The 14,360-nt window shown below is 36.0% G+C and overlaps 2 protein-coding genes across 2 annotated transcripts in view; one reads left to right on the top strand and one right to left on the bottom strand.

Moving 5' to 3' along the window:
* Positions 1-3,004, top strand: part of LOC140156044 (structural maintenance of chromosomes protein 4-like) — a 45,382-nt gene extending 42,378 nt beyond the window's left edge. Inside the window, 1 exon segment of the mRNA XM_072179151.1 lies at positions 479-3,004. Coding sequence (XP_072035252.1) covers positions 479-655 — 177 coding nt within the window. The 3' untranslated portion in view covers positions 656-3,004.
* A 6,274-nt stretch (positions 3,005-9,278) lies between these two features.
* LOC140156042 (uncharacterized) lies at positions 9,279-14,090 on the bottom strand. The gene has a single exon (XM_072179150.1). It carries the CDS (start codon positions 12,652-12,654, stop codon positions 11,083-11,085), a length of 1,572 nt encoding a protein of 523 aa, XP_072035251.1. The 5' UTR covers positions 12,655-14,090; the 3' UTR covers positions 9,279-11,082.
* Between the last annotated feature and the right edge of the window lie 270 nt (positions 14,091-14,360).

Here is a 14,360-nt window from a genome sequence, read left to right as displayed (position 1 = left end):
ACTACGGCCCCACATCATTCCACAACAACTCTGGAACTTTGCTGCTTAGAAGCGCACACCCTAGACATTCCACAATTGACCTTCACAGCCAGGATCAGCTCTTTGAGTTTTGTATGGGTTACATTACAATTAAATTTTTCATGAGAGCTTACTAAACCGGCACAGGCGTTCGAACCTGCAACCTCTCGCACCATAGTCGAATGCCCTATCGATTGAGCTAACTTGACAGCTTGAAAGCAAAGCAAATGCAAAGCAAAGACCATCTTGACTGAAAAGCAGAGAGTGCCCCACAATCATGTTCAATGCCCCCAATTAATGACTTATGTTACCTCTCTGCTTGCAAGACTGTTTGTTTTGTATTTTCTTTGTTTTTCCTTAATTTTTAATAATTTTTAAAAAAATGTAAAATTTGACATATGGTTACTATGTTTTTTGATCTGTTATTGTAACAAATACTTTTCTTATATTTTGCCCGTAGGAGCGTACCAAAAATGCTCAGTTTGTTGTAATCTCACTGCGTAACAACATGTTTGAGTTGGCAGACAGGCTGGTTGGTATCTACAAAACAGACAACTGCTCCAAAACAGTGGCTATCAACCCCAAGAAACTTCTTGCTGAAAGCCAACTTGAAGCAAACTGTGAGAGTAAAACATAAATTATTGGTATTATTAGTTATTTAAATTATGAATTATGATTTCTGACTTAAGTCAGCATTTATTCCATCGATATATGATGGTAACAGTGAGTACCGTATTGGATGTAATTAGCGGCGAAGCACCCCTGTACACTCTTCTAACCTGCTTCTGTTTAAACACCCCATATTGTGCACTTTAAGCATGTATTTGTGTTCAAAATTGTTTACTAAATTACAAGAACCTGATCTTGACATTGAATTTCAATGGCTGTAATTCACATTTCACATCATTGTTTTACATTAAAAAAACCCTTACAAATTGAAGTACAGAATGTAGGACATAATAAGCGGCCTGTTGACATGACTTTGTTAAGTGCCTGGGGCTCTTATTACATCAAATACGATAGCAAGAATGTGCATTCGCAGAAATGCGTAATTTTGCAACAGACATTGGGAATGGTTGAATACCATAAATATGATTTGATTTTCAAAGTTGCTGCATTTGGCTCAAGTGGATCATAATTGTATCAGAGTTTATCTTTTCTAGCAGTCCTTTCAAAATATCTATTGGGTAAAAAGAGTATGCCAATATGATTGAGTAGTATCGATCACTATACACCCAAATAGAAGCAACTCTGAAAGTGCTACATGTGACTGCACTGGGGTTATTCCCCTGGGTCTGTCATTGGGGTGGGGCACGAACATGTAGTACAAAAAGGTTAATCTTCATCTTCTGTATAAGAATCATAGCCACATATTTGAGAAAATGAAATCTACTATTCTGGCGTCTGGCACTACATAATTATATTGCCACTGGTTGTTGTGGAAAAATTCCCATGAGTCTGTTAGTGGGGTGTGGCTTCAACATTTATGCTAATATACGATTCCACTCGGAGCGAATACCTTGTAATCTGGCTATATTGCCTATGGTATTTACCAAGTGTTCAGAATAATTTGCCATCGCAGTGAATACATCATACTTTAGTGACTTCTTCACGCTTGGTTTGCACACCTGTTAGTTACCCATTGACTTTATGCTGTGATCATTTTGATTGTGGTTCCGAACACAGATAGTGTGAACCAGTTGACCTGGCTATCAATTTTGACATCACACTACGATGGTGAAGAGAGCACACTGCCCCTGTCATTCAATGTACAGTTGATAATCATATTTAACAAGGATGCCAGTGTTGACACACTGCTATTCTCTCCCATCTGTGTTCACAATTGTCAAGCATGATAGTTTGTATGAAAGAGCTACAACAACAAACAGTGAGGAAAGCAATTCACAGAGCTGCCAACTCTCCCCCTTTTCACAGGAGACTCCCTACTTTTAAACCTTCAGAACCCTTAATTTTTGGTCATCTCCTGAAAAGGAAATGGTTTCGTCCATTAAGATGTACACATTTTGACAAATCTCCCTGATTGCAACAGGAAATCTCCCTTTTTTCAAGATTCAAATGTTGGCAGCTCTGAATTCAGGATGTAACATAATTCTATTTTATGATTGTATAATATTCAGTGTTTATAGAAATATTCACGATGAGGTAAATATTTTTTTGTAAAGAATGTAAATATGGTGAAATAAGAGGTGTGAGAGCATTGGGCTATCCTAGTTGAAATCCATTCACAGTTAGGAAGACATGACCTTAATCTCCCACACAGGGGTGTAGATTTCAATGGAGTTGCCATTCAGGTAATCCCATTTGAAATTCATATTCCCTATGTGGAAGAGTAAGTTTATATCTTTCATGTGGGGTGATTTCAACTGGAATAGTATCAGGGATAACAATTGTTGCCAGGCTTCTGACATTTTTTGAACAAAAGCCCACTTTTGTAATAATACTTTACTGCACATGTTCATCAGGACTGTTATTGAAGATTATTTAAAACGGATAATTCATAATTCTAGTCCAGCAAACCAGCATCTGTGGATGTTTTGGATTCTACCAGACACAAAGAAAATGGTATTGGTGTCTGGTAGACTCTGAAACATCCATAAAGTGAGTGTAATTTTACTGGACTGGAATTGTGAATTTTTGATGAATATTTGTAATATTACTGTTTTAGGAAATGTTCAATGCATATTTGATATTGCATTAAGGTTGCTCATATATATTGAGGACATTTTTGTCAATATACTAGACAAAATAAAGGGGCCATTTTTATTACATTCTGTTTGTTTTTTCTATGAAATGAAAAAAAAATCAACTTTATTGCAAGAATAAAGTGAAAGTAAATGATATAATCATGTGATAGATAAAGCAAGCTTTGTCTTTGTAAATAGCTGTAGAGCAGCCTTAAATATCTGATGTAAATATGAAGGCTTGAATTTATTACAAACTGGGAATAAATTGTATATTACAAAAATATTGGATTTCATTTGTGATTTATTTAATTGATGATTCTATTGTGCATTAAAACTTGCATTTCATTTCCCAAATTGTTTATGTGCAAGTTTATCTGTATGTATAGACCTGTTTATCAAACCATCCAGGGGCTTCCATGTAACTTTCCAAATGGCTTTCATTTAGGGTTGCACGCCTACAGCGGTAGTCACAGCTTCTGACAGCGACTTGGTGATAGTCTACTGACGACTATCAGTTATGTCCTCAAGTAACCTGAAGCAAGACAAGTATAATAAATGGCGCACTGGTCAGGCTGCAAAATAACTGAAGGCACCGAAGACAATTGCCTTCGGATTTTCCAGCATAACCATCTTCTTGTACAGGGTCTCGGCAAGGATTTTTGTTATTGGTTGCACTTTTTTGCTCAAATCATTAAATGTAGCTTTGTTTGGGGATTTGCTCTGCCTTAAGGGGGTACTACACCCCTAGCCAATTTTTTGCTTATTTTTGCGTTTTTCTCAAAAATTATAGCGCATTGGTGACAAGTAAGATATGTATATTATAGGGGCAAGGACTACAACTACTGCACTGAAAATTCGGCAAGTAGTTATTGATTTATTGATCAAATATTGGTTTTCCCTCATTTTTGACTGTAACTCCACAACTGTTGTCTGTGCTGAAATAAAATTTCCAGTGTAGCAGTTGTAGTCCTTGCCCTTATAATATACATATCTTACTCGTCACCAATGCTCTATAATTTTTGAGAAAAATGCAAAAATAGGCACAAAATTGGGCAGGGGTGTAGTACCCCCTTAACGCGGCTGTGTACTCTGGATGTTGTTTCTTTTGCAAAATTGAGCTTTTTTGATATGTATGTACTTTGTTATGTTTGTTATAAATACATTACAAGGAAAGAAAATCCAGATTTGAAAACTCCCACTGCATTTTGTGGAATTTATTTCACTCGTGTTCGCAATTTAAAAGGAAAGAAAATCTTTGTTGTACCAGCGTCCAGCAGGGTACATGCGTGAAACAATGCATGGCGTTGCGTAGTCGTGCAGTTTGTTAATGCATAGATACGCTACGCATACACGACTCTTATCTCAATGCGCGGCGCGTCCTATGGAAGCACTAATTTCACAAAAACCTAGTGGTCAAATGGCTCTGTTTTAGCTGATAAAATGTGGGTTTTTTTTTCAAGTTCTTACGCCCGACTCAAATGCAAAGTTATGAATGGATTTCGCTCAACTTCTCAAAGGGCTGTGGATTTACCTGATGTTCACGTAATGTGAGGTAAAAAATTGAGAACTGCCGCATTCTCCTGTGAGCTTCCATCAAAGTGCAAAATGTGTCCGCTTTAAACTTCAACGGCCAGTATTTCAATGTTCATTTTCTCGGTAGAATGACTATTTAGGTACACGGTAAGCAATTATGCTCATCGTAAAAATCAAGATCGAATCAAGAAACCAATTTCTCATTTTTTTATATTTTGGTCCATTTCAGATTTTAGGCATCATTTTGTGCAGATAAGCGTTAGTGGAATATAAACAGTTCATTTTGATGCCTTATAATGGTCAATATTTTTGGAATGGAGTCTCAAGATTTTAGAAACAAACAAAACAAATTTTTGGAAAGTGTTTTGTTTTCTTATGATGTACCAAACAAAAATTGCCAAAAATTCATTTTTTGTGATTTTCTTCAGAATTGTCCTGTGTGGGTTAATCATTGGGCTATTCCAGCTGAATAATTTCACCAGAGTAAATGAAATGTTAAGATTCCTCAACCAAGGACAGATTATAAGAAGCATAGTTTAACATATAGAGGTGCAATCATCTGGAACAATTTAGATGAAACTATTCAAAAATATAGGACCTTAGGCCTATTAAGAAGTAGAAGTATCACAGACAGCTATACAGTGCTCGATACCAATAAATGGTAGAGCTATTTTAAAATATAAACACAGATATTATTACATTTCACTACACAGTGTTTCACGCAAAGGCGATCTTCAGGTGAATGAATGAAAAACACGATGATCAAGGGCCTTTCCAAATCAAAAACTCCGTAACCTAGCAATGAAATATAAAGCGTACAGCAAAACCTTAGGCCTACATATTTTCAAAAATAATGCTAAAAAGTGTATAATCCATAATCCATACACCCCAGTGCAGGCGGCGGATGACATGATCGAGCCGGCAACTTGTGAAACCGCCCGGCCGTATGGCATTTTCCAATATACTCTGTTAGTTTTGTGGGGTTCATTATCGAACCCCAACGGTTTTAGCTTGTATTTATATTATTTATCAACATAGGCCTATTTGTTTGTGATAATTCAAGCGTTTTAAAATTTCAAAATAATCCCATTCAATTACATGGTTGACGATGAAAATTTACTGAATTTAGAGAATGCAATGCGGCTACCACCTGCCCCAGTGGAAGACATGACCTTAATCTTAAATACAGTCAGTATCCCTGGCAGTACCAAGTAAACAATTTTATCAATGTCCTTGGAATTCTAAGAAGTACTTTATGCTTTCCCTATTGAAATGAATATTTAATAATATTCTTTCTGAACCCAAAACTGGGTCAAAATCAGCCCTAAAGAGTTTGTTTTGCTATAAGGCTCCTTTCACAATTTCCTTGACATTGATCAGCTGAGCATTGTATGCAAATAACAGTCTATATTGATAACTTATGGTATTGCACAAGTAAAGATAAGAAATAGTGCTATAAGAAGTTCCAACTACCAATATTCACTTAAAGGGCAAAAACTTGTCGGAATATCATTGACAAGACAGCAGCATTGTATGCAAATTGCAAATAAATAACCAGTGCAGATAACTTGTGGTTAAATATGGCAGAGATAGGAAATAATGTCAACCTTAGATTTCCTTTCCTGTCAACAAAACAAGTCTTGTTTATGAGGAATGGTCACTGTGTGTAGAGATTACCAAAAGTATTAAATTGCCTGTGTACTCTCAGAAATGCATTAATTAAAAGTCATTTAACTGCTTGATTCTCAATGCAAGATATATAAGGGTGTACTTGTTGGAAAGGAACTTAGTCAAGGAATGTAATACATAGATTTGAGGTCAAAAGAACCAGGAAAAATCCAAAATTGGCCTTATATTATCTGTTCAACAGTCAAAAAATAAGGTCAATAACCAGAAAATGAAAAACATTCCTGGAATGGATTTAAAAAAAAAAAAAGACTTGTATGTATACTTTTATAATATTTCTTGCTTGAGTCATTGATTAAAAGCACAATTAATTTCATGCATTTCAGAGTGTATACCCCCAACAGAATTTTATCATAATGAAAAAAGAGAACAAAGTGGAAATAAATAATGAAATATAGAAGTAACAAGAATGATAATTAAAAAAAAACACATCCATTTAAAACTACGCTACTTCAGCTGATTGTGTTTGGGTCTTGTCAAGATAGCTTATTGACCCTTTTCAGCGTCACCCTGCAAAACTGGACTTAAAGTAGTATTTACTCACTAAATTACAGGGGATGAGATTAATGAGGTAATTTATTAATTTGATAATTGGCATACTTCCAATGACATTTCCTCTGCCAGGTCATTTATTTAATTTGATCTTGATGTGCATTTTGAGGTGATTAACTAGCAAAGATTTACACATTTTTCATTTAGTTAATTCCAGGAGGGGGGGCACTTAACACAAATGACCACACAGGTATGCTCCCCCGGAAAAAAAAACCTGTTATTGAATTGTGTATAGCTCCTAAAGAACCCTGAATTTTGCCAAAAAGGTGCTAAAACGCCCCTGATTTTCGATAATTTCAGCTCTAAAGACTTCGAAATTGCTCATTCCTTACCATTCTTGGGATTTTTAGGAGATTTTCAACAAGAAAGCCAAAAGAAAAGATGGTTACTCCACTAACTCCAGCATGTAATCAAACATAAAATTTAGGATTAGCTTAGGCTTTTTTTACACGACATTACAAGAAGGATCAACCAAAGAGACCACTGGTGTTGACTGTTTGTCCCGGCCATTTGCTGCTCCGAAAGAGAAAGACCTCCTTTTACCGGTACGCTGTTAGTTACCAAAGACCCACCATCTCCGAATCCATGGAGCATGCCCGCCAGAAAATTGACATCTGCTAATTAGATCTGCTACTCTCATCATTCTATTATTCTAAATTCTTCTTTTTAAGTACCATTTTATTTTAACCCTTGAACTTCAGAAAATGCAAGTGCAATATATTTTACTTCGCGGATGTTAATGAAATTCTTGTTTGTTTTGTTCATAAACTATTGAAATAAGCCATGTATGTCTACAGCAGGACAGTTCAAGTTGTGCCACCTTGTTAAATGTTGCAATGCATATGGGAAAGTAGTATTTTGTCTCTGGTAAGGTCCTGGGCGTGTGTCCATGTAGGGAATTTGGGTGCTCTACTGCTCTCATGGGCCCCCAGTTTTTCCCAAAACTCTAATCAGTCTAAAAGGCAAGTTTAGCCCCCATTTTAGCTGCTCAGTCCCCTGGGCTCAGTCCCTCATGCCGGTCGGAGGGTTTTCTAGATATCACTGTTTCCATTAATACAAATGATACAATATATTTTCACAAAATTGCACTTGTTGTGGCAAATAAAATGATAACTTTCTGAGACGAAATAGCTATATAACTTTGGAAGACATGTGGTGGAATGACACTGATACATTTTTTTCAACTTGGTGGTATTGAACAAAATGTGTTTTTTTTGGTTTGTTTGTTTCTGAGCGTACTTTTGATTGTTTTCTCCAAGTACATCTTGGTATTGTTTTTTTTTAAATAGTAAAATTGTACCAAGGTCTGTGCCATGCCAAAACCATATAATCTATGATTTCTTGAGTGACCCGGATACTTTGTTTTTGAGCAAATGAATTGAATTTTATCAATCTATAATACAATTTATCATTCAGACAAGGTCTGCTTGTATAAATGCATCAATAACTATTGACTGCAGATGGTGTATTTATTGCACTCTAACAATAGATTGGGCGAAGTATGTTGAAGTATTTCAGCCTTCAGAATTTATGGTCATGATATTAAATCCTGATAATCAATGAGGTTGAGTCTTGAAAATCTTTCTGATCAGAAATTCAGCTTTCATAATTTTAGACTTCATATCGACAATATATGTGACGTGTCATGTCAAAAGCAGACACTTTTGGGTAGGTTATAAATTTTGAGGTTTTTACATATCTTAAATATAGAGATATTTTGCTCCACAACGCCGTTTTCCCCAATGAAACCGGACATTCCTAAGCGAAGATATTGAGTTCGTAAGTTATGGTATTATAAAATTGGAAATTGAGATATCGGCCTTTAAAAATTTTGTTGACAATGTTGAGAGTAGGAATTACCTTGAAAAATGTCTCCAAAAATACAAGATGCCAGTTATATTTGGGTCTGAAACTATCAGACAATATTTTTAACATTAATAACATCACAAATTCGCAACAAACCAAAATTGTGAAAAAATCACCCCGGGCAGATTTTTGGCTATTTTTCCATTTACGATCCTGCCCAAAAGTGACTGCTTTTGACATGACACGTCACATAATATAAACTGAGCTCAAAAAGAAACTTATAATTTTTTACAATTGTGAATCACAAGGTCATATCTTAAAATACTGTCAATCAAAATGAACCAAAATTGCACACAGGATTACCTTAATACTCTACTCAAAACACATGTCAGTAACCAAGCAGTTGTCCAACTGACACAACAGCAACACTGTCATTGGACAGCTTCCTGGACTTCCTTCACTTTCACAGCCCAACATTTGGCACCCAGGACAAAAAATCTGTGAGAATGCACACAAGATCCTTGCACAGATGATAAAACGGTGCTGCTTTCTGCTTTTCTTACACTTTTTTCATGAAACAGGGCTGGGCTGTGAATGTGGTCCAGGAAGCTGTCCCATGTCAGTGCATTTTGCTGTTGTGTCAGTTGGATAACTGCTTGGTTACTGACATGTGTTAAGAGTAGAGTATTGCAGTAAATCTGTGTGTGATTTTGGTTCAATTTGATGGACAGGATTTCAAGATATGACCTTGTGAAAAATTATAAGCTTCTTTTTGAGCTCAGTTTATATATATATATATATATATATAACTGTAGGCCTACATTTTGTCAGTGCTGAATGATCAACTTCTAACTGCAACTGCAGTCATGGCAGTGAAATAAGAACTCAAGTCTTCAGGAACACTTCTATTTCTCATATAACATAATTATTATTACATCAATGTGTTATAACAAAACATCCATGTTAACATTGCATATATCTTTCATACATTTATACTATAATTAATGTACATATTGAACAATACACAAAACCATATTCGACCTATTGGCGCCCCTCTCCTCCTCTAAGCGCCCCCACAGAATAGTTTGAGTGTCACCTGTCTACCCCCCGTATGATTTTGAATTTTGAATTCCCCTATTAAGTTTCATTTCATCATGCACGCCCCAAACACGGCTGACTTAAGTGCCCGGGCACCAATTAAGTCGATTATGGTACATAATTCTACAAAAATCGAAGATAACTCGAAATAAAATGTAGCCTACATGTATTATTAATATTAGTAATTTAGTGTGCTGCAGGCAAAGCCTGTTGTTTTAATTTGATATTAGCAGTACGTTTATTTAATACATAATATCATTGTGAAAATCTAAATCTACTAACCATGTTAACCTTTAGAATAATGTTTTTATAACGTAATACAAAGCCTCACCACTAAATGTTTTTGAATCTTAACGTTTTATACCCTTTAAACACAACACTTGGATCGTTTTCTAGCAACCAATCTACTTGTGTTTATTACAACTTAATTTTTACAATTTAGGGAAACATTGTATGTAGACTATAAAAAGAATGATCAACTCTTATAATTAACTCCTCACGAATGAATAGAATCTTTTCACATTTGACAAGTATGACTATTCGCGATGGGGACATAACAGATTTCTCTTCAAAATTAACAGATTTCTCTTTAAAATGAATCGGATTTTCTCATAAAAATGACAAGAAACTCATCAAATTTGATATATTGCCTTGTCATTTAAAAAAAAATGAATAAGTTCCTGTAAGAAATTAAAAGGTTATGATCAAAAATGACCAAAAAATTAAATTTGAATAGTTTGTCTTCTCCGAGCAGGATTTAACAGAACATTTTAAAATTGAAATGGATAATCTTGTCAAAATAATGAGTTGGAGATCTTTTCCATTTCAATAGTTAGGCCCTACTTGTGAAAATAAAACGGACATGATTCATGATGATAAGATTGTCGATTCAAAGTGCTGATAATGTATCAAAATGAAAAATACCTCATCAAAACGATAATCAGTGCGTGATCAGAAATAAACAAGAAGGGATTCTATTCAAAAAAATTAAAAATTGTAAAATTAGAGAGCACATACCTAAATATAAGTGTATAGCCACCAAACGATAAACATAATTATAATTATTACCGAAAACGATTAATTGTCGGGTTCCGGTTATATAGAGGGTATATAAAGGGTTTTAATAACTTTTTTTCATATAATTTGTGAAAACCTGCTGCAAAGCATTCTAATAAAAAGTGTTGCTAATTTTCCCAAAAATATTTTCAATAAAATTTTGACATTTTAAAAATGTTGATGTACTGTTTTTCATATAAAACGTTTGCTTGCAAGACCTTCACATACCCACCTAATACCCCTAATTTTAAATGTTCAACATTTAGACCAAAACCAGAACATGTCTGTAACGTTTTTAAAAACAGTTTTGCGTTTGTTGGGTAGACAGGTTTACGTATCTCTATATTGTACATACTTATTATACCATATAATTAATTATATATTCAAATCTAAATCTCGATATAGCAAGAGAAGTATCATTATTTAGGAGGCAAGAGCTTAACATCAGATTCAACGTAAAATTGCGATAAAGGATAGAACTTTTTTTTAAATTTTTCATTTATGTACATATCCCGTCGGAATTCCCAGCCAAGGCCAATTTCCGTCATTCCGAACTGACTTCACTACGTGTATCAAGTGGGGTGTACCTCCATTCCGATCCTTGGTCCCAACACGCCATTTGGCTATATTAATTGTACCGTATCAGTTCAGCAGGTGGACGTTTAGGGGTAAGCCTATGTTTGTTCTCCATACGCTGCATTATCTTATTGAACTCACGTTCACCGCTTCGCATGCCTCCTACAACATACCCACTGTACAAATCATCGGTGGCTTCCCCACCAAAATGAACTCGACCAACGGACGCTTGCAACTGCTTCATCATCTCCGAAGTTAAATCAACAGGACGCACAGAAAATGCGCCCATTTGAAGTTGATTTTTAGACCAATTGGTTACGTACACCTCCGTGGGTTGAAGGATCTCATCTGCGGTTGAGTAGAGTTTCTTCATAACGGACCAGATTTCTGATTTGGTCTCATCTAGGGACTGTTGTTCCACGCGTTGCGCTTCATCGCCGACCAAGAAACCAACAAGTACGTTTGTTCCTGTTGGTAAAAGTCCTTTGGCTTCCAGGTTAAGAAAACACGGGAAGTATCCACGACGATCGCTCACGTGAAGAATCCATTCTTCATTACCCCAAAATTTCTGCGGGAATTTTACAAACACTTTTGTGAACATTCCCATTTGATTAGCCTCAACAACGTTGGTTTTCCATTCTGGAAGTGATGGAAGAAAGTCAACTAATTTATGTTGTAGGACTCCCAAACTGAACGTGCTCAACACATAATCCGCACAATATATCGACCCATCTGCGCATGTCACGTAAACTTCCTTGCCATTTGATTGGTCGATAGTGTGAACGCGTTTGTTGAGAATCAAGCGACACGATTTAGTAAGATAATTGATTATCTCAGAGAAGATGGATTTGAATCCGCGTTGATCCAACACAAACCACCCATCTGTGTTGTCTAATGAGACCGTAGATTTAAGGGAAGTTGTTTCGGGTGGATCATGCCACTCAAAATCACACATAAACCATTCTAATGCCTTGTCCAAATTATTATCTGGATTCCAACCTTTCATAGTAAGGGCTTTTCTCTGTGAAATATCGGGTCTACTTTCATCAATTAACTTAGCTCCATATTCTAGAGCCTTGTCCATTACATTTGTCAGTGTGCCCACACGCCCTTTCAATTGTTCTGTTGGAATTGTTTTTTCATGACTCTCTTTAGCAACCATGCTATCTGTGTTTGTTACGTGCGTTTTTAACCCTATATTTTTCACGATATTTAATAATTGTTGGCACACGGGGTGAACCCAATTTGCGCCTGTTTCCACGCGTACTCCAGCAAATTCAATATCATGCACGCGACCCCCTGGATGCGTAGCGCCTTCTAACACCAAAAAATCATCAAAACCGTTTTTGAGAAAACATTGAGCTGCCCAAAGTCCAGCAGCTCCAGCGCCTAAAATCAACACTTTCGCTCTTTTCACTCTCAATATATCATCAGCGGTTGCAGATAATATATTGTAGTTTCCATGGTTACCATCATTAACTCTCTCGCCTCTTCCTCTGTTCATACTCTCATTCACAGGTTGCGCAGGAGCGATGTGAGCACCAATGTGTGCTACAGCATAAATAATGAAAAGGGTCGCGACTACATGGAATAAAGATTCATCATCCGTCGCCGCAGTTTCCATTTTGCAAATGATTGGCCTTGGCCGCGAATTCCTAGAAAAGAAATTTCTATTTTGTATAATTATTATTTATGTCGCTCGGTAATAATATATTTTTAATTAAAAAAAACACAATTAATTCTATATTATCTATATATTATACAGGCATCGATGCGTGCATGTTGCATTCTCGCATCGCTGCATTATGCCCATTGCTTTAACATGTTGAATTCTTCATGTTCCTAGGCACATATCATAGTTCTGAACCTATGTAGTTTCATATAATGTTTAGTTCTATAACTATCTTCAGATTTATCATAATCTAAGGATTCATCAATGAGATAAAATGAAGCTGCACATATCGCAGCTGGTACTGGAACATCAAAATCGGCCATCGGGTGGCGATGTGACGCACAGCAACTATCAAATCGTAGTTTTTGCAACTGTTTTAGTCTTCTTTTACAATGCATACACTCTGTGTACAATTTGGGATATGCCACCATCTGTAAGCAGATGAAACACAAGTTACAAAAAGTGGGTATTTTATTGATGAATTAATCAACACAGAGGTCAGTTGGATTTATAATTGACCCAATCGTCCACTCAGCCGGAACTGTGTCAGGAACGCAACAGATTCAGAGAAACACAATCGCTTTGTTGCTTTGTAGATTTGTAAGGTCAAATATAATTATCTCAATATGAGCTTCAAGATCACAACAGGAAGCACACAAGAGGCAGCAAAACAATAGTCATATGCACAGAAATATGCGTAATATTTGGTGTAGTTTAAAACGTACACATCCAAGTCCTCAAGCAAGGCAAGAATAACAAGTTTCTTTGATATGAAAAAATTATCCAAGTTCTGGCACTTCCACCACAATTCCTTCTGCCTCTTCGAGTTGTGTGAATAAAAACAAGTCAATTGTTCATATATCATTAACGGTCAACACACAATGTACGATATGTCGATACTGAAAGTCATGTCACTGTGTAGGCCTATATAGTCAGTATAAAAATCGTTGAATAGTTAATGCTATTTGTACAGCACCTTGCGGGAGTATAAAGCCATCGTATGCGCAGTAAACTCGCCGGGTTTTACTTGAAAATGAGATTCGACAGACATTCTCAATGAAGTAAAATATCCGTGATGAAAAGCAAGAGTCAATACACCTGCAGATTCATAGGTTGTCAAATACGTCGCATAAAATTATGATGAGCTGAAGCGATATGGCTGACGTGATGTCTTGGCAAAATATATAGCTCCAAACTGCTGTTTTCCCTGTAAAAACTGAAGGTTAAGGTGCATTAATTTTACACGCACAATATAAACTGATAAATAGCGATAAGATGAAAATGTTGAGATTATTCGCAAGATGTCTGAGCGATAGCTGTATAACAGAACACAATATTTAGCTGGTCGGTTTGGAGGCTATTCTGACAGCGCAATGTTTGTACCGCCCTGCTAAGCCTTTGTTGTGATAGGGTTGCTAAATTTATGGACATGAGTAGCGCCCAAATTGCATTACGTTTACGAAACAATTTCCAAGTATACATGCCGTTTATTATTATGTGTTTGTATACACATCAAACGTTTGAGCTCATCTACGCCATAATTTGTGTCTAATTTGTTTTCTTTGATTTCCAGACTTGCTCAATATATCAAAACCTTCCAATTGGGCGTTAAATCAAACTACAAAACAATCAGCTGTGAGTCAGCTGATCGTTCCACT

Source organism: Amphiura filiformis, chromosome 6 (genome assembly GCF_039555335.1).
Source record: "Amphiura filiformis chromosome 6, Afil_fr2py, whole genome shotgun sequence".
NCBI lineage: Eukaryota > Metazoa > Echinodermata > Ophiuroidea > Amphilepidida > Amphiuridae > Amphiura > Amphiura filiformis.
This window is presented reverse-complemented; position numbering and strand designations above follow the sequence as displayed.